The 20,430-nt window shown below is 38.7% G+C and overlaps 1 protein-coding gene across 22 annotated transcripts in view; it reads left to right on the top strand.

Moving 5' to 3' along the window:
• TRPM3 (transient receptor potential cation channel subfamily M member 3) overlaps positions 1-20,430 on the top strand; it is a gene marked incomplete at both ends in the record, with an annotated part of 743,026 nt that overhangs the window by 253,493 nt on the left and 469,103 nt on the right. For 16 of the 22 annotated variants that reach the window (XM_084237424.1, XM_084237422.1, XM_084237421.1 and 13 more), the window contains one exon: positions 15,768-15,944. The exons of the other annotated variants lie outside the window; for them this stretch is intronic. In XM_084237424.1, the coding sequence (XP_084093550.1) occupies positions 15,768-15,944 (177 nt within the window). Of the gene's footprint in view, positions 1-15,767; positions 15,945-20,430 lie in introns of those variants that run through there. 22 annotated transcript variants of the gene reach the window in all.

The raw sequence follows: 20,430 nt of genomic DNA, 5'->3' as shown, positions 1-20,430 counted from the left end.
CCCCGTAGTGTGTCTCTGGTTTATAGTTGCTTGTTGATTTTGATTTTTACTGTGTATTGACTAGTCTTTTTCCTGGTCTTTTATTTAGGTTTTCTAAATTCCTGTTATGAGTGAGACCATCCGGTATTTTTCTTTTTCTTTCTGACTTATTTCACTGAGCATGATCCCTTCTAGCTCCATCCATGTTGCTGCAAACTGCATGTTTATCTTTTTTGATTGCTGAGTAATATTCCATGGTGTATATGTACCACATCTTCTTGATCCAGTCATCTATTTTTGGGCATTTGGGTTGTTTCCATAGCTTAACTATTGTAAATAGTGCTGCTATAAACATAGGGGTGCAGGTGCCCTTTGGAATTACTGTTTCTGTGTCCTTTGGGTAAATACCTAGGAGTGGAATTGCTGGATCATATGGAAGCTCTATGTTTAGTAGGTCAAGAAATCTCCACACAGCTCTCCATAGTGGTTGGACCAGTTTGCACTCCCACCAGCAGTGCAGGAGAGTTCCTTTTTCTCCACATCCTCGCTAGTTGTTGCTAGTTTTCTTAATATGTGCCATTCTCACTGGTGTGAGATGGTATCTCATTGTAGTTTTGATTTGCATTTCCCTGATTACAAGTGATGTTGATATAGAAAATCCAGAAATAAACCCACAGATTTATGGTCAACTAATATTTGACAAAGGAGCAAAGAATATGCACTGGAGCAAAGAAAGTTTGTTCAAAAAATGGTGCTGGAAAAACTGGGTTGCTACATGCAAAAGAATGAAGCTTGACCACTACCTCACACCATACACAAAAACCAACTCAAAATGGATTAAAGAACTAGACATAAGACCTGAAACCATAAAATAAATAGAAGAAAATATAGGCGAAACACTACATGACATGTACCTCAAAGACATCTTTACAGACACATCACCCAAAGCAGTGATAGTGAAGGCAAAGATAAACAGCTGGGACTATATCAAATTAAAGAGCTTCTGCACAGCAAAAGAGACAATAACCAAAACAAAGAGAAACCCCACCGACTGGGAGAAAATTTTTGCACACAACACTAACGATAAAGGACTGATCACAAAAATCTACAAAGAGCTGATGAGACTCAGCAAAAACAAAGAAAATAATCCAGTCAAAAAATGGGCAGAAGAGCTAAAAAGAAACTTCTCTGAAGAGGAAATGCAAATGGCCAACAGGTATATGAAAAAAATTCATCTTGATTTCTAATAGTTCTTCTTTCCAAAGTACTGTTGCCTATTTTCAATGGCAAAAGTTCCATAAATATATTTTTAAACTTTTTAAATAATGTAAAAATGTTCCTTTCCTAAAAATAATACCTGAAAGTTATCATTCAACCCCAAGGCTTCCCTTTGGACATTTCAAATCTTGGGCAAGTGAGTCCTTTAGCGACACATCAGAATAAGGAACTGAAGGGATTAAGACTCAAAGTCTGGTGTTCTTCCAAGTGGAAAATTAAAGAGAAATAAGAGTACTATCTTTTTTCAAGGAAAAAAAAAAGATTAAAATAATTTAAATTGTTCAGCCCATTTACCCAAGTTTATGTTGACACAATTGTCAGGTGTATTATCTGAAATCTCACTAATGAATCTTCAAAATTCAGTTATCATTTCCTCATGAGACTGTTAAGTTCAGATGAGCTTGTCTTCAGTATTTACTTAAAGTATTTTCTTAAAGTCTGTTTGTCTGATATTTATTAGACTATTAGAGTATGTTTGTTTGTTTTTGGTATAGAGGAAAATCTGTATCAGACATAGTAGATTTTTACCTTAGTGAGAAGCCAGTGGCATTGAATCTATATTTCTTTGAACTAATATATTTTTCATCTTTGTCTCTTTTGTGTGAATATCAATATTGTAGAATTAGTTTTAAGGAAAGGCCACAACATAAAAAATAAATTTGGTGTTATTAAGCACATCTGTGGAATATTATATTCATGTCCAACACTATAAGAAAATTTTACCTTTGGGTATAGAGGTTAATGAAAATAATTGGCTTCAACCACTAAAAAATGAAGAACCAGTAATATGTTTCCTGTAAATTGGTGTGGTTCACTTTCCCTCCTCTAGTCTTGTGCCACTATAATACATTTTCTTCACAGATACTAGGGTCATTTTCTAAAACAATCCTGATGGCATTTAGCCCCACATTAAAAACCCAGTGACCTTCACCATATCATCCACTTCAGTGATGCTATTCAATCATCTCAGCAGCACTGCCATCCATCCCCACCCACCCTTTTGCCAAACAAAACTATTTCTTCTCTTCAAAAGATACCAGAGGCCCTCTTCCTTATATTTATCAAAGTTGTTCTCACAAGAGACTTTCTCCCTTTCTGTGCTCATGTTACCAATTTCTTGTGCTTCCAGAAATAGCTCAGAACTGTCTATATCTCCCTGCTTCCAGATGAGGGGTCACCCTCAGAAACTCCCTTTCCTGAACTTGCATTAGCATTTTGGGTATGTTGCCTTCTGAACCTGGATTCAGAAGCAAACCTGGGAGCACCTATCTAGTCCCTGGAGTTCCTGAGACAGACTATAATGCCACTAAATGTGGTCTAACGAGGTGGATAGTAAATGTATTAGAATTTCTCTCAAGGAGGAAGAATTGATTGACAAGTAAGTAAGGCTGCAAAGTAGAGAACCCTAGGAAGTAGGTTTTCATCACAAGATGTTCCTCCCCCCTCAGGTGGATGATCCTGGTTGACTGGGCCACTTGTGCATTACCTGATGGAGTATTCTCTATTGGTGGCAATAGAGGAATACCTGATGGAGTATTCTCAATTGGTGGGTCTAGTCATCATGAATCATTCACCACATGACGCTCTGCCACTCCTCCAAAGTAGAGTTTAAGGATGAAATCTTCTTGCGCCCTTAGTAAAGATTTTGTATTTTAGTTTATTTAGGAAACTAACTCTAAGACTGACTCTTGTCTTTAGCTTAGCACTCACCATGCTCAACTTGCTTTCTCAAGCAATCAGTTTATATGTACCATCATTGTGTGGACTACATAGCAATTTCTTGGTGTCCTCCACTCCTGGCATGGTGCTGGACAGAGAACCAACAGTCCAAATGTGTTGGTTGAGTTAACAAATCTGTCCACTTAGTCCAGTCAATGTTAATTAAATCACTTTTAATGATATCTTCATAAATTTGGTAAAATCTTTAGTTCATGGTCAGGCTGTGAGTGTGGCATCAATAAATTTTTGGCCTAGAAAAAAGTAATTGCACAGCAAATAAATGATATTTGTATTATACATTAATATTCTGGAGATATGACTCTTTCACTCTCCTGAGAAAGTAAAGCAGATCTAAGATTTGCTGATGTTTTTCCCTCTTACCTGAAGATAAGCATATGTTCAGATCTATCTGGCCCAGATGTTTGGCAGCATAAACTCCTATAGCATGCAAAAGTCTCCATTTACTGCTATGGTTCCACATGGCTCTTGGTGAGGTTGACCTATTAAGACTGTCCTGTCACAGTGACCCTTCAGTGATTAGACAGTATTTACCTTCTATTCTAAATAAGTAATGCTTAAATGCTTCATTTGTGGCACCCTGGAAGTGAATGGAAATAATCTAGGGAGGAACTGGACTTGAAATCTAAGATACTTGCTCTGGAAAGAGCTCAACAGACACTAATGATCACTCAATCTATACCATTATCCCTAGGTTCACAAGAGGGCGGTGCCCTGCCATAGTTGACATGCTGCTTAGAGCTACAGCCAGGAAAATTCAGCTGAGACACTTCCCCACCACTCCTCTTTAATATCTTCGGGATTCCAGGACTCTGCTTTTCACCCTCTGCCCCTCCATCCCCATCAGAACTGGGGGTGGCAGATGGCAGGAGCTTGTGTAAAGAAGGAACTAGGGTACTAAAGGGTGACTGAGAATTTGCTGTCCAGTGCATGGACAAGATGACAGCAGAAGATGACCTTATCAGTCCAAAAATAAGTTTTGGCTTGCAGGTGAATGCTTAAGCAGTCATTAACAACATTCAAGGATGCTGAAAATTGTCATGATTCATGATTCCAGAATTTTGGGATTTAGATATCTTCTGTAAGTTTGAATTTATGCAGAGTTCCTTTTATGCACTTTATTTTTAGTCTATTTGCCTCTAACCTATCTTTATTTTCATGAAGGGTCTAGTCAATTTTCAAATGGGATTTTTCCCCTTGTGGTTTGGTGCCAGGTGACAGCTCTAGAAAGAGTTCTCTGTTTTCTGGCTAGCAATCCAGAGTGCTTAGTTCAAGGCACTGGCTCTGATCTTCAGAGTCTCTAGTGGCTTAGATTCTGGCAAACTTAGAAATCTATATTACATTTTTTTTTGGTAACTGGCCAGTGAAACAGCTGCACGGACGGCTGCACGGATGCATCCATCAGAGGCTGAGGGACAGAGATTTCCAGGCACTGGGATTCTTGACTCTATGGGGATAGGGTTTGTATGAAAGAAAAAAAATCCCTTAATAATATTGAGAATAATATTGAGAATATGAAGCAACAGTGTCCACTTAGAATAGATTGTAGATTATATCATGGAACAGAAGATCCCTGTATTAACCGGTGCTGTTTAAGAAATTTCATCACACCATTTGAATGGGCCTATAATAAAAAGTGATAAGGGATTGCAATTGCTTAAGTATTGGCAAGGAAAATTTAGTCACAGAAAAATGGAACTTTCTAATTTACCAAGTAAGTGCACAGTATGTTTCCTTTCCTGTGATCAACTTAAAAATTGATTTAATTATAGGCTTAGTTTTATCAATGATATAGCAATAGGGACATTTGTACATATTGCTAAGGGTCTTATAAAATGGCACATTTCTTGATGACAATTTGGAAATATCTGCCAAGAGCTTGAAAAAATACTCATAACTTATAAACCAATTATTTTTCATCCTAAGTTGTATCTTAAGGCGATACAGATATACACAACAATGTGTGATCAAATATCTTCATGATATTGTAAAAATAGAAATGGACACTGTCTTGCAGGGAATAAAATAACACAGTTGAAGACTCTATAACCATTTAATATTGTAATTTCTGGGGGCCTTCCTGCATAAATCTCAGCACTATGAAACTATCCGCAACCACTGCAGCACGAGTTCGATCCCCAGACAGGGAGGAGACCCACATGGTGCAGCAGACCTCTCCTGTCTCACCCACTGATCTGCCTGTTCTGCTCCCTACTCTGTCTCTGGTGAATCCTCTCACCCCCCACACCTCTGACCTGTACCCCAGCTCTTGTATACATAAATAAATCTTAAAAAATAATTTCTAAGAATATGAAATAACATGCAATATATAGTTTGATAAACTCCAGCAATTATATACCACTCGTAACAGTTACTACTTTCATGATACAGAAAATTTTCATCAGCCTAAAAAGTTCCTCATGTTCCTTTGCAGGCAGTGCCACTTGCCAAATAGTCCCTGGCAACCATTGATCTTATCTCTACCACCGTTGTTTTGTTTTCTCTACAGTCTCATATATGTTTTTTTTTTTTTTGAGATTTACTCATGCTCTGGAATATGCCAATATTTTGTTCTAAGATTATATGTTGAAAGGTTGCTCAGCATGTGGTTCACTCCAAGAATTAACCGTGAAATGAAGAGACCATGGGAAGTGATGAAAAAAGTGATTTAGACTTAAGGTCTTGGACAAGTTATCTCCATTTTCTGATTCTGTTTGCTCATCTTTAAAAACAAGGTTAAAGATGAGCACCTTCCTCACCCTTACTTTAGCGTCATTTTGGGTCACAAATCAGAATCTGCTGGTTAAATCACTGAGTGAGGCATGAACATCAGTTTTTTATTTAATTACTATTGTGAGTCTAGTAATTACTGCTGATTTGTAGGTCAGTGTTCCCATTCCTTTCAAAAGGAGATTTGCTTTGATGTTAAATAGGGAATTCCTTTCAAAAAGGTATATTCTGACATTAAGACTTTCAGAAATTGACATCCTGGGAGATATTTGAAAATGAGCTGGATTCACAAGTGATAAATGTTTGAATTCTTGGCATGAATTATTTTCAGATTTAAGTATTCCTATCCATACTTCCCCCTTTTCTTCTGCTTTTCTTTTCCAAATCTCACTCTGTGTTTAGAGTTTAGTCTCAACTAGCAGAAAAGAGACTGAAAATGTCCTCCTTTTATTTTTTGATATCCAAATAAGTCATTCTTAGATTTTTCAATGCCATGGGAGTTAAGAGTTCAGGAAAACAAATGGCACTGAAAAAGCAATGTGTTTAAACAAGCTCACAGATAAGCATGAGGCATCAAGAGATAACTTTACATGGCTTGAAGGAAAAGAAATAACAAATAATCCTAGGTCATTTCTTCATTTATTCACCCTACAGTCACTAAATTTTGATTGCATATCCATTATGCTTAGACATTATAGGACTTTGGGATATAGTTCTAATTGCCTTAATAGAAATTACCTTGAAGTAGGAGATGAAGACCAAAAACAAATAAAGCAACCATTTACCTTATTATAAATTCTGACAATGTATAAAAAGAATTCAAACCCAGAAATGCAATGGGTGATAAGAGAAGGTTAGAAAAATCAAGAAAGGACTTTAAGGGGATTACACTTAAGCTGAGAACTGGAACTTGAGAAGTAGCTGATCTTGTGAAGAACCAGACGAAAGTACATTAAGAGGGGCACCATGTGTAAATTTCCTGTGACAAGAATTATAGAAACTGAAAGAAATCTGTGTGGTTGAAGCATGATGGTAGGGGACAGTCCAGAGTTGAAGCTAGAACATTAGCCAGAAACAAATCAGTCACAACATTACAGACAAAAATGAGGAGTCTGGATTTTGTCTTAACTGCATGGTTTCACTAATGGGGATGACTTGATCTGTTTTAATTTGGTCATTTTCATAAAATGGAACTGATCATTCTCTCATCTGTAGCCAGTAGTGTACTTATAAAGAATTTAAGATAAAGGAAAAAGTACATACATTAAAACTTTATTATTATTTCCCAACACAATTTCTCAGGATATCCTCTTAAGGATAATTTCAGTGACTGCAGGAATTATAATTCTTTCCATTATCATCTTCCTTATAAGGGAAGGTTTCCAGAGACAGCTGGGATCCCATGTAGTCATTCACATATACCCCATGACAGCACTTCTATCTGTTAAGCTCTTGTGGGTGACTTTGACTGTATTTAGAATAACAGCAGTCAGAATCTGATTTATTAGCTAATTTAGAAGCTATTATAAATCAAATTCTTCTTTGGTACCTTCATTTTCTGAATTAATAGCTTCAGGCCTTTACTGAAGTTTCACAAATACATTATTTTGTTCTCTTCCCAAATGTTTTGTGTTTTTCATGTGAAGTTCATAACCTTGAAAAATAGTCATAAATTTTATTTATATGATTAAACATACAGCTTTGATATCTACTTCCTAAGATAGTTATCAGGTTTTCTCGCCACCTTTACCTTTTGTGTTATTGAAACCTTCTGTTACCCTAATAAGTGTTCAGAATACTCTTCAGTCGTGAAGATTGATAGGCCATGGTTTCTTAAGATATCTAACAGAATATTTGAAACAAATTCAGTTGCCTTAAAATAAATTTTATTTTTATTATAAAACATTATATAGTATATTATTTATGTTTGAATTAAAACCATGACTCTGAAATGTACTGTGTGAGCTTGAGCAAGGATTCAGCTTTTCTGTGTCTCAGTTTTCTCATCTGTGAAATGTAAGTGGGATAAAAATTGAGATGGTGGTGAGAAGTAAATGTGTGTGTGTGTGTCTGTGTGTGTGAATGGAGAGAGAGATTTTGAAAGAATCATGTGAGTCCTTAAACATTATTTTTCCACTTAATAAATATGGTGGCCCAGGCATTCTATGATATGTTAGAAACACCAGAGGACAGAACAGATCCTTGTTTCACAAGAAAGTCCCAAACTTCTTGCCCAGTACACTGTCCCAGGCAGATGGGACTGAAATAGAGAATGGGGTATGAAAGTCAGCAGTAAAAGCTTAAGAAACTTAGAGTTGTTGGTCCTGTGCTCTGTGGGATTCTGATGTTAGATACACTTCATTACTTTTCTTCTTTTCAGATTGTGCCAGTAATCAAATACTACCTTCCTTTGGAAAACCACAGGAAACTTGCTTATCCTTTTTCTTTAATTCACAGCTGCATAATGTCGTAGATAAGAGCACAAATTGCAGAATTAGATGCACAGATTATAGAATCAGACTTGGATTCAGGTTCATTTGCTAGCCACAATTTTCTTATTTTTCTGAGACTATTTCTTCACCTATAAAATATGAGGACAGTAATGCTACAAACTTATAGGTGTGTTTTGAAAACTAAATGAGTCATACATTTAGAAGACACAATCCACTTTATCACAGTGGGCACAGTTATCAGTCACTATCTTAGCATTGTGGTAATTAGCTACCACATTTACTTTAAAGATGAGACTAGTAAAAGTTACCTGAATTGCCTAGTGGCTTAGTGTGGATTCAAACCCAGTTGTCCCTGATTAAGAAATTAAAGGTGTTAGTATAAATGTTGTGCTGTCACAAAAATAAGGGCCTATGCCTTGCAAAAGCTAAAAGCATATAATCCCTGCCACTATTATTATTAAAAATAAAAATGAAAAGTTGTTAAAAAATATGATACCAGAATAAAAATAAGTGATACGAGGCACAGAAGGCTGACAAAAATAGAGAGCAAATAGGGTTTTTATTAGCTTTCTTCATTAATCTTCTGCTCAGAGCTACCGCTTTGAGGATTTTCCAGATCACAGTATGTGTCTGTTTCCCGGGTGAGAGGACCTTATGGCTCAACCCAGCTATGGCACTAGCTATGGCACTAGCTATTGTGTCAAAGGCCCAGATGCACAGGGTTGGGTATGTTGCTGGGGCAGGCTCCCTCCTCTCAAAGACAGGGAGTCAGATGGCATTTGAGAAGGTGTATATGAGACTTGAGCTTGAACTTGTGTCTTATTCAAGCATCCATTGGCCAAAAGATTTAACTTACGTTGACTGTTAGCAATGAAATGGTACCTGTCCCTGCAATTCACACAATTTATTCAAGCAGTAATTGGAGTGCTTATTACCCCTCCTCCCCCAACACCACCAAGGGTAATCATTTGTGAGTTCTTTTCCAAGCTGGTTACATTTATGTCTTTCATAATGTAAAACTCTCTAAAATACCTATATTATGTCTGTGCATATGTGTATGTTATAATACCTAATCACAGAATACAGAGCATCTACAATAATGAATTGCACTGCAGATATTAAATGGATATTTAATAGAGGTGTGCAAATATTAAATGGTTTGGATATTCACATCTCAAATTCTTATATTTTTAACAAGCCTCCATGGACTCATTAATATTTCAGAATCATACTACCAAAAAATCATCCCCTTTGTGAATGGATGTTTTACTGTTTCAAAGCTTGAGTGGGCATGTATTTTAGCTCTTGGCCTTTGAGTATTTGTTGTATGTTTGTGTGTATAAGTGTATGTGTAGGATTTTTATTTTTGGTAAGACTGCAGCTGCCAATATATCTTAGTGTTTTCCAAAGTGAAGCATTTGTGTATTAAAGTTTTGTACCCCATTAGTGAAACATAATCCCCCACCCCAGCTTCAGAGAGGAAAGTAATAAGCCAAGCCAGGTGTGGTTCTCTTCTTTGTTCCCTGGAGCTTATCCTTGTCCTGGAAGAAGCAAAGGAAGAAATGAACATATTTTGCTTTGCTTTTCAAAAAGCCTAGCTTTGGAGAGGATAGCATATACGACATCATGTTGTTAATGATTTACTAATATTCTGTAAGCACTTACATGAGCTTTTCTTTTCTGTCTTTATTTTTAAGATTTTATTTATTTATACAAGAACCGGGGTACAGGCCAGATGCGTGGGAGGATAAGAGGATTCGCCAGAGACAGAGCGGGGAACAGAACAGGCAGACTGACAAAACACACTGCTAAGGGGAGCAGCGGGCACGACAGGAGAGGTCTGCAGCGCCATGTGGGACCCTCGCTGGCTGGCCGGGATTGAACCGGCGCTGCAGAGGTTGCAGACAGCTTCCCAGCATGGTGCTCAACCACCTGCGACACTAGGGGAGGCCCACTTGCATGAGCTTTTCTGCTCATATTAGCTAATTCATTTCCAAATAGTCTATGACATGGGTAGTATTATTATTTCCAAATTGCAAATGAAAAATCTAAAGTACAGTGAGATGAAGAAACTTGTCAAAACAAGGGATCTGTGGTCAAGTTTGGGCTTGAGCTCAGCCACTAGACATGTGGCTTGTGCTTTGTGCTGACCTGCTTGTAGTGTCAGTGAAAGAAATACTAGTCACTGTCCTCATCATAACTCCTTTCAAATTTTTTTTTTTCTGTCAACACCATGTTAATTGCTGTTAATCATCACAAAAATCTCTAGGTGGAGACTTCCAGGTCCCCATTGGCCTCAGTAAGCTCTAAAATATTAAGTGACTGGCTCAGGCAATACAACCCTTAAGACTTGGGGACTTGAGTTTGATCTAGCCTGACTTCACAGCTAACAGAGGGAAGAATGAAGCACGGAAGGGCCAATTTCTGGCCATTTCTTGATACAAGTATGGGCTTCCCATTAGCTGGGACTTAACCACCACTTATGAGTCAGGGTCAGACAAAGGAAATTTCACACAATAGTTCATCTTTCACATATGATAGTGGTCACTTTCTAACAGAGGTTCTATTTGTCACACCCTCTTTGACAGAAAGAGGGAAAGAGAGAAAGAGAGTGTGTGTGCGTGTGCACGTGAACACACACACAGTATTACTTAAACTATGTTAAGTAAACTAATTCATGAAGATATTTTTTTTTAAAGATTTATTTATTTATACAAGAACCGGGATACAGTCCGAAGCGCGGGAGGGTGAGAGAATTCACCAGAGCGGGGAACAGAACAGGTAGACTGACAAAATACACTGCTGAGGGGAGCAGCGGGTGGCAGGAGAGGTATGAGCACCATGTGGGACCCTCGCAGGCGGCCGGAGATCGAACTGGCGCTGCAGAGGCTGCGGGCAGCTTTGCAGCCCAGTGCTCAACCACTGAGCCACCAGGGAAGGCCCCCGAGATAATTTTTAAAAGAAGCTGAATTATTACTGAGTTTTCCCTCAGAGCTCCCTAAAGAACCTTTGCAAGTAGTAATTCAAGGAACTTAAGAAGATGGGCACTATTATATTTATAGTGCCCCTATATGTAATGTTTTGATATTGTGATTGACTCTAACCCTAAAGAGGGTTTTTAAATAACTACACTTGGTCATGTAAAGGTTCAAGTAGTCTGATCTAGCAAGAGGAGGTTTGAATGGAGCCTCATGCCTATTATTCTACATCTGGAGAACCGTTCTCTGAAGGGAAATAAGCTGGAAGTCACAGGAAGCACATTTTACCCCAGTCTAAGGAAGGACTTCCTGTCTACTGGGGTCACCCAACCCTGGGCTGCTTTCCCCCTCTCCCCTACCCCCTCCCATCTCCCACCCTGCAGTGACTACAGTGTTCATGCAGAGGGTGTCTACCAGCCAGGGAAGCCAGGAGATTCCAATATTGGGATAGAAATGGAGCAGACAGTTCTTCTCATTTTCCAGAGTAAATGCTACTTAACAAATTAAATTGTTTATTTTCATAGATATTCATGTATTTTTAGATTATTTACCTATAAAATAGGGAGAATACCTTAAGTGAAGAAAAAGACATAATTAAAAACTGTTCTATAGGTTAGTGGAATTTATAAAGAGGCTTATTAAATAACTTGAAATATAGTGTAGAAGCATCTAAAATTTCCTGAAAATTGCATAGCTTTATCTAGTGTAGTTAAAGGGGAAAAAAAGAGAATGCATGTATTTTTGACAAAGATGATAAATTGCTAGAGTTCATAACCCAAATGATTTTCTGATTAAAAGTGAATTGTCAAATACAGCAAAGTTAATAACTGAAACCAGTCATAAATCAAGCAAGATGTTAACATGAAGATTCTAAAATATGGGGCAAATGAAGTAATCTACAAAATCTTAGTGTTCATCTGGACCTGAAAATTCCCTTAGATGCTTGTATATCATCCCTTAGCACTGTGTATTCCACATTAATCTCTTTGCACCCAAACATATCTATTCAATTACTGTTTGGATACTTGTGAATGTCAATATTCAATAACAAACTGAAAAATTGGAGTATTTTTGAAAAGTTGTATATCGAAAATACATTTAGGAGGAGGTTTTGCAAAATTCTGAACTACCTGGATACTGTGTCATTTCCTTCTTGATTTTTATGGATTAGCCCATTTTTCTGGTTTTCATTGATCAGTCCTTTTTGCATGTAAGGGGCATAAAAGAAGACTGCGCAAGGTGGTGTAATGCTTCATTGAGGGTGCCAGGATTTTTTTTTTTTTAATATGGAGCATGGTTTTCAAAAGAATGGCAAGTTGAACGTATGTATCACATTGCTGGTATTAAGACAGCTCAAATCTCTTCATGATTCTGAAATTTGCCATGATTTGCATGGAAAATAAATAGCAAAAATGATAAATGGGAAGTGTGCTTATGTGGCATGGAAAAGAGTTGGTTTGTTTAAAGACAGGTACTCTAAGGAGAAAAGTTTGATGGGCTCAGCCATTTTTGGGAGATAATGAAAGCTAAGAGTCATGTTAGACTTTTTAACCTGCAGGATTTGTTCTGTAGATTTAAAGCATCCACATTCATCAAATTTGTAAATAAGTATTTTTCATTTATGAGATACTAATTTTTGGGCCTCGCCTTGCTCCTTTATGCCCTTTTCTCATTAGATTCTAAAACTCGGGAAGGCATCATTTCATGTGAAAATATCATTTCTTGAAAGTAGAGTCCGGGTCCTGAAAACTCTGCTTTGTCCTTTCGATAGCAAATAATTCTGGCACAAACGACTCCAATGGTGGAAGAAAAACCTCTTCTCACACTCTGTCATCATTCTTTGATCTTTACCTTTCTGCAGTGTAGACTCCAAATCAATTCCACAGAGGTTTTGTGCTTTTCTAATTGCCATTAGAGAGGCCTGTGAATCCTCTTTCTCCATGCTGCAGAGTTCGTAACTATTCTCTTTGACCAAAGTTATTCAGTAAAAATTAAAAGGGCTAGGAGGATCAAAGGCTGTGTGTTTTTAGAATGATGCTGTCATTTTTGTGGGGTCCTTAACCTTTTGGAACAGCGAGGGGCAAGGGAGAGGCAACCACAGTGTATCAGCATTTTCATGGAGCAGAATTATAACCGCAAGGGAATCACTTAATCGCATTTAAGAGCTTAGGGAGGTTGGAGCCTTGTAGCGCCATTAAAGGCAACATCTTGCGATCTGCCAGACAGCACGAGGAAACCCACTCTGCCCTCAACCACTCCCGCATCCCTCTACCCCATTTATTAAACTCATGGTAACTGATAGGAAGCTTTCATTCAAATTTAATCTGTCTTGCTTGACTTCATTACCTGATACTATAAGGACAGATGTGCATTCTTAATAGAAATGATAGTAGATTCCCACCTTACTGTCAGCACCTACTGCCTGGAAGATATATCGTGGTATAAGGGACTTAATATGTGCCGGGCACTGTGCTAAGTGCTTTGCCTTTATTTCACCTAGTTTTCACAAATAATCTTAGGTTTGTGGTTTCATTTTTATCTCGATGAGGCACAGAGAACATAAATGAAATGCTCAAGGCCAGGGTCAGGAATGGAATTTGGACCTTGCAGCTGTCCCAGAATATGTGGTGTCAACTGTGCTATCAATGCCACACCAAAGGATGAATCTGAAAGAAATGCTGAGCTTTCGTTCTTCAGAGTCATTCAGTTCAACATTTATATGAGCTTAAGTCCCACAGAAGCTAATAAGGTGATGGTTTGAATTTTGTGGCCCCCTTAAGTAGAGGGCCTTAAAAGGGAAAACAGAAAGGTTATCTTTATATCCCTAGTAGACAGCCTTTCAATCCAAACTCATATTTTATTAGTTCTGTGATTTAGGTGTGTTGCTAAGTGGGCCTCCCAAGCTTAATCTGTGAAATGAGGATACGACAGTAGCATCTAATTCCTAGGATTTTTGCTGAAACTAACTGCTGCCTTCAGAGGGCCTAGCACAATGCCTGATACATACACATTACCTGTTACTATTTTAAAGATTCCTCTAATTCTTTGTGGAAATAGAATGGTGGCAGAATGAACCAATTGTGTGTGGGATCTAATAAAGTGATCAGGTCTAATAGAAGATAATTAAATGTATGAATGTGATTATTCAAGGCCAGTAAATTAACTAGATTTTCTGCAATACTGTCTTTGGACCTGTGACTCAGGACCACCTTGGGGGTGGGTGTGTTGCCATGCAAAGCTTCAGGTGTTTACTATGCTCCAGAGAGAATTCAGGTTGTCTCAAATTCAGAATTACAGCAGGGTCACAGGGCACCACATCTGCTCCTCACCTGCTCAGTTCTGCTTCAGAATGCATAGTTGTAATGAAACTGGGGTTGATCCATTTCTGTTCATTAGAAATATAAAATCAGTATAGTCATAGGGAGGGATGTAATGAGGAAAAATAAGATGGCAATGCTCTAGGCATATGGGCATTCTCCTGGGTAGCCATGGATGCCTAGGGGCGGGGAAGTAGCTGTATGTGGGGGTTGGGACAGGACTCCTCCCAACTCAGCTGCCCACCAGACTTTCCTACTTTAGGTGAAACTATCCCGTTTCTGTTTCAAATTGAAAAGTTCCCCTTTATTCTCACTCCCCTCAGAAACCCTAAAGTCTGTACACACGAGTACAGCAATTCTCTCCACGCCATCCTTTGAAAATGATGGGGTAGGTAGCCTCAATCTAGGAAACCCCATATTTTATAGAAAGCAGCTCACTTGGCACTTTAAGGGTTAAATTTTTGTTACAAAGAGTATCAAGTGACTCTCCAAGAGGGGATAGCCCACAATTTGGAAACTGCCATTTCTAAAGGATAAGCCAAATATACATTAGTTTTTACAGCTTTCTATGAAGGAAATAACTTGCCTCTCTCTGTGAGTTTGCTTCGCTCTCATCTGTCTGCCTATCTATCATCTCTGTACTGCATGTATCAGGGTGGATTGAAGACTGTCTATTCCAGTTAATAAAACCCCCAGAACATGACAGAGATCCTTTTTACTATAGATCCATTTTACAATTGCTCTCAATTTCTTATGTCACATAAATCAAAATGAAAGTGTTTATCTCTTTATCTGATCCTTCAGAGGCATCCCTTCCCCGGTGTGTCCTAGCCCCTCCCCCTGTGCCAGTTTCCAGCCCCTCAAAGATGCTTTGTGCAAGAAAGTGCAAGTTCCCTGTCTGGCTTTATTGATGTTCCCTTTTGCTCTCCTCCTGGCTCCCCCCCAAACCAAGCAAGCAGAGCAAATGGCCCGGGTTCTCCCCCATTGCCTGACCTGCGTTTGCTGGGAGGAGAGCGGGAGAGGGAGCGCGCATTTGGAGCAGGCTGCTCTGACTCCAACCCAGGCTGCTTCCTGCAGGCTGTCCCTCTCCTTCAAAACCTTGCGTTCCCTCCCCGAAGCTGCAGGCAGCGTGCCTCCATTCAGCCACATTTGGTATGCATGAGCACTGCTGCGGGAGAGGGGAGGTGGCTTTCTTAAGAAGGTTCAGTGGCTCAGGCAACGCCTCTTGACTAGTCTCCCAAGTTCCAGGAAGCCTCTGTCCTAATGGAATTCGCAGGTGTGGACATGACCATGGGATGCCAGGGCCGTGGGGGATTATTTATTTTCTAGGCATTGCTCAGGTTTGCAGTTTCTGGTTTTCCTGGTGGAATTTGGAAAGGGTCATGAATCAAACTGATGCTCCTCGACCCCTAAACTGGACCATCCGGAAGCTGTGCCATGCAGCCTTTCTCCCATCTGTCAGACTTCTTAAGGTACTGTAACTTGCTGCTTTGAATGACTCTAACTATGCTTTTCAGGTCTAAATATACAACTTTGCACTTTGGCTGAGACATACCTTTTAGGGCGCCAGAATGCATGCGGTACTGGCTCTGTTGCCTGTGGCTGGAAAGGGGTTCTCGGAGCCCCTGACTGCCTGGTGTCAGGGAGAAGAGGCTGGTCCAAGCCACATTGGAGAATGAGGCGATGGATGGGCTCAGAGAATGGGCTGCCTGAGTGCTACCCTCCCCCCAGCATTCCTAAAATAGATTCAATTAACTTCTTTGCAGGGTGGGAAAAGAAGTGGGAGGGAAATCTCCCGCTCCCCTGTATCTGGCTTCTGGGGTTTCTTTCCCTCCCAGGGGAAGCCCTTCGACCCACTTTCCCTTTAAATGAAATCTGAGAGAACAAAGGATCCTCCTCATTATTTTGAAAGCCCTGTGTCCTTAGGTGCTTGCTCAGGTAAAGACAAAGAATGAAACTCATCAGACTGTGACTTTTTTGGTGTCCTTGTTTTTAAAAATCAGGCATGATCATTTTAGTTTCTCACTGAAGTAGGTGGTGGGAAAGTATTGGTGAATATAGATTGAATGTGTGCCTCTCTCAGGCTCGCTCTCCAGCTCTGAGTTACACAAAAGGATTGTACTACACCTGAGCTAGAGTTGCTACCCTGCATCTGCAGCTCTTTTTCTAGAAGCAAATGCATTGAAGAGAGTGAAAAAGTCCCCACAACTCCATATTTCCTCTTCACCATTTGCCTTGGAGGGGAGGAAATATCAATACATTGAAAAGGTGCAGGCAAGTATTTTCCCCACAAAAGAGAATGTGGTAGCACTTATTTGGAAAAGGGCATATTTCTGGATGTCCCACAGTCATTGGAAGTTATAAAGGCAAGGCAAAGTTATTAATTCTCTCTTCCATGCAAAATATGATATCTTGATTTAATTATCACTGGCCATTGAGTCCAGTCAGTCCCAATAGATTAATGAATTAGTTCTGAATAAATTACACTAGCAATGTTGTGTGTGTGTGTGTGTGTGCATGAGAGACAGAGACAGATATTGAGATAGACTATTCTGCTGGGTTAAGTGTGATGTGGACAATTAGTTCTATAAAGCTAAGTGACTCACAACAGAGTATTGCCCATTGTCCTGGTTTTCCTTATCTTACTAAATACAAACTGATTATTACCCTCCACAAAGACTCCCTTCATGTCCTCTTCATATTGTTGGCATGGCAATGTTTTGCTTCCTTAAAAGATTATTTCGAAGCAAATGCAGGTTTGGGCTGGGGGAGCAGGAGAAAACCATCCTTGGATCTAAGTGCTTTTGCTGTCATAGAACAACATGTGTGATAGTGCATGCAAAAGAATGAGGGCAGGGAACTAACAAATGAATGTAAATTTCACTCCAGAATCACTAAGAAGTCAAGGCTCTGGGGCAAAGAATTGGATGGCAAATCTAACTATGACTGAGAAGATTGATTCCAGCCATCCCACGTGCAATGAGAAACATTTTTCAGATAGTCATTCATTGGCTTTCCTCCAAAATAATGCATCTTAACTTACATAATGGTCTTCTTAACAGGTGTATGCATATCACCCTAATGTATTATTCATCAAAATTCTTTTTTTAATGGGAAATGTTGTTCATCATCTATTAGTCAGAAAAGCAGCAGAGAACTATCTATTCGAGGTAGATTACTTATTTTTGGAAGCGCTGTCATGTTTGTTTACTGGAAGTGCTGTCCATGTTCTCGACCAGCAGACATTGTTAATGCTACACTCATTTTCATTGGCATAGAGCTCAATCCTACCAGCCTTTATTAACATAGTGCTTTATAACAGTTCATTCAGTATAGCGCATTAGGGAGTATCCTTCCAATTTCCTCAGTATTCAAAAAGTAGGAATTGTTTCACTAAGAACTTTATTTCCAAATAATAACTGTTTTGAAAGATCGTAGATGTACTAGAAGATTTCAAACTCTTTAAAAAGTGATACCAACTCCTTCCAGCAATACTTAACAATATATGAAAATTGCTTTTATACACCAGTAAATGTATTATTGGTATTCTAGATAATGAGTGCTAGGTAATTCTCTCCCCTCTAGATTGCTGCTGACCTGTATTTGCTTTGCTAGTTTTCTTGCCCTGCTTTTATATTCCATGTTGAAAAAAATTCCTGAGTAATCATTTGCATCTCTTGGTTAATATTCTTCCTGGTTTAATCTATAAACTCAATATTTAATAACAACAGTTCCTACTGTTCTTTCCTTCCTTTTTGCTTCCTCCTTTCCTCCCCTCTCAGCATCTTTTTCCACCCCCCTCACACTACTTCTACCATGTTAATTTGACTGATGAGTTCTCTGGGCATGCAGGTGTCTGTTGAAACCCTGAAGTAACAAACCCAATTCTTCTGCTCAACAGGTATTTTTTGTTCCTCTCCAGCACAGTTCTATATGACATGCCCTTTCTAGAGTCCTGCCTAGTCAGTAAATGCAGCATAGGGCATGATGGCATGATTCAATTTAGCTAAATGCAAATCACTAAAACTGGAACAATGCCAATTTCTCTTCCTATGCTTTCCTTCAAAATGTCTCTCTCTGCTAACTTCAGTATCACGCTAATGGCCACAATCCTGTTTACTGTATTTCCCATTTCTGAATAGAAATTGGATACTGACAAATTAGAAAGGGAAAGTCAGCTTCTGAAGCATGAATTAAACCCAATGAGTGTTGGCATGTACTTGTTATTCCTTCTGAAAAGTCTTAGATATTATTTCACCCATCTCAGAGCAAATTTTAAACATGTCAACCAATTCATATTTTGAATTTTAGATTTCATTTGGAAATGAGTTTCTGTACAGGAACAAGATAATGATAGCCAGAGGACAGAGATTGTTTTCAAATAGATACATTTCAAATGGGAATCTTTCCAAACTATTTTTCTTGATTCTTATGTATTTCAAGATTTTATCTTACTATTAATTGCAAAAAAAGTCATTTCAGTGATAGAATGTTCTTAACATATTTCATATTCATCGGCCATTGTTTTATGTGGGAGAAATTATTTTGGCAATTTCTGCTGAATTTGAAGACTAATTTTAGAACAGAGCTTCTTTGTATTGAATTCTCTGTAGACTTAACTAAAAGGAAAGTTTCCTGAAAAATGGGTTGCAGTGGGGGAAGGGAAGCTCTGTACTTTGATCAAAAATTTAAGCCACTTTGTTAACGAAGACCAAACTGTGTCAGTTCAGAATTTTCAGAGTTTTATGTTGTTAAATGATAAAAATTTGCTCTTTTGAACAATGTTAGTAAGAGATTAAAGAAATTGTATTCTGGAAAATTAGCTCTCAACATTGGGTCTTAATTCTGTTGTTTTCCTAACCAACTGTGTAACCTTGAGTGACTTACTTAACCTCTCTGTAATTTGGTGTGCTTCTCTTTAAAATGAAGAATTTAGGGGTTTCCCCTGGTGGCGCAGTGGTTGAGCACTGGGTTGCAAGGCTGCAGCCTCTGCAGCACCAGTTCGATCCCCGGCCACTGGTGAGGGTCCCACCAAAGAATAAAAAATAAAAATAAAATAAAATAAAATGAAGAATTTAGGTCTTGACTTAGGTCTATCTAATGTTGTGAGTCCCTGAATTGAAGACTGCCATGTTTGTGGACATGGAAGAATATAGTCCACTGGGGCTAAAAAGAGTTAAACTGGATTGTATATTAAAATATAAAAATGACTAGAGAAGTTAGCCATGTTCAAGTCACAGAAAGCTTTGTCTTCAAAACTAAGGCATTTGACCATATAATGAAAGTTTCTAGAATAGAATGTTGGAAGATGGTGGGACTGGAAGGTACGATAGTAGATTAATGACCAGGAGAGGGTTACCTGGGATTAGGCAATAGCAATGGTGGTGAAAGAAGCAAGACCTTGTGAAAAATGATTAGTTGTGGTAGAGAGAAGAATTTGTGATAACTTCTAAGTTTCTATCTTCTGTCCAGTTGAATGACTGTTTCATCAGGTTGGGGAAGTTCTCAACACCCAAGACAAATACATATGACTATAATATAAATGACATTAACATAAGTATATAATAAATTGGCAGTACAAATGGGGAAAAGCAATGAACTTTGGGAAAGTTGGAGAGAATGTTGATGCAGAGTAGGCAAACCTGGTCTAGAGAGCTTCAGGAAATCAATCAGTGTATGAGGAAGATGGGATACTGCTTCTCAGGGCAAGAGTTCCCAGTGGCTCTCCCCAAACCTTGCAGAAGGCTCAGGACCATGGCCGTAGGGTCTATGAACATCGCAAATTGCCTCAACAACATACCACTTCTGGGAGTCATCTTATGAGCAACACTTGTTAATTTTGATTCATGCAAACCCTTTCGCACAAACAGGTTTTTATCTGTCCTTGTCTCTTGCATGTATGCTTATCAGTTTCTTCCTAAATAGTGGTTGCTTTTTATTGATAATCTAAGTCACTCA

Source organism: Talpa europaea (assembly GCF_964194135.1).
Source record: "Talpa europaea genome assembly, chromosome: 7".
Classification (NCBI taxonomy): domain Eukaryota; kingdom Metazoa; phylum Chordata; class Mammalia; order Eulipotyphla; family Talpidae; genus Talpa; species Talpa europaea.
Note: the sequence above shows the minus strand (reverse complement) of the source record. Positions and strands in the feature narration are given on the sequence as shown.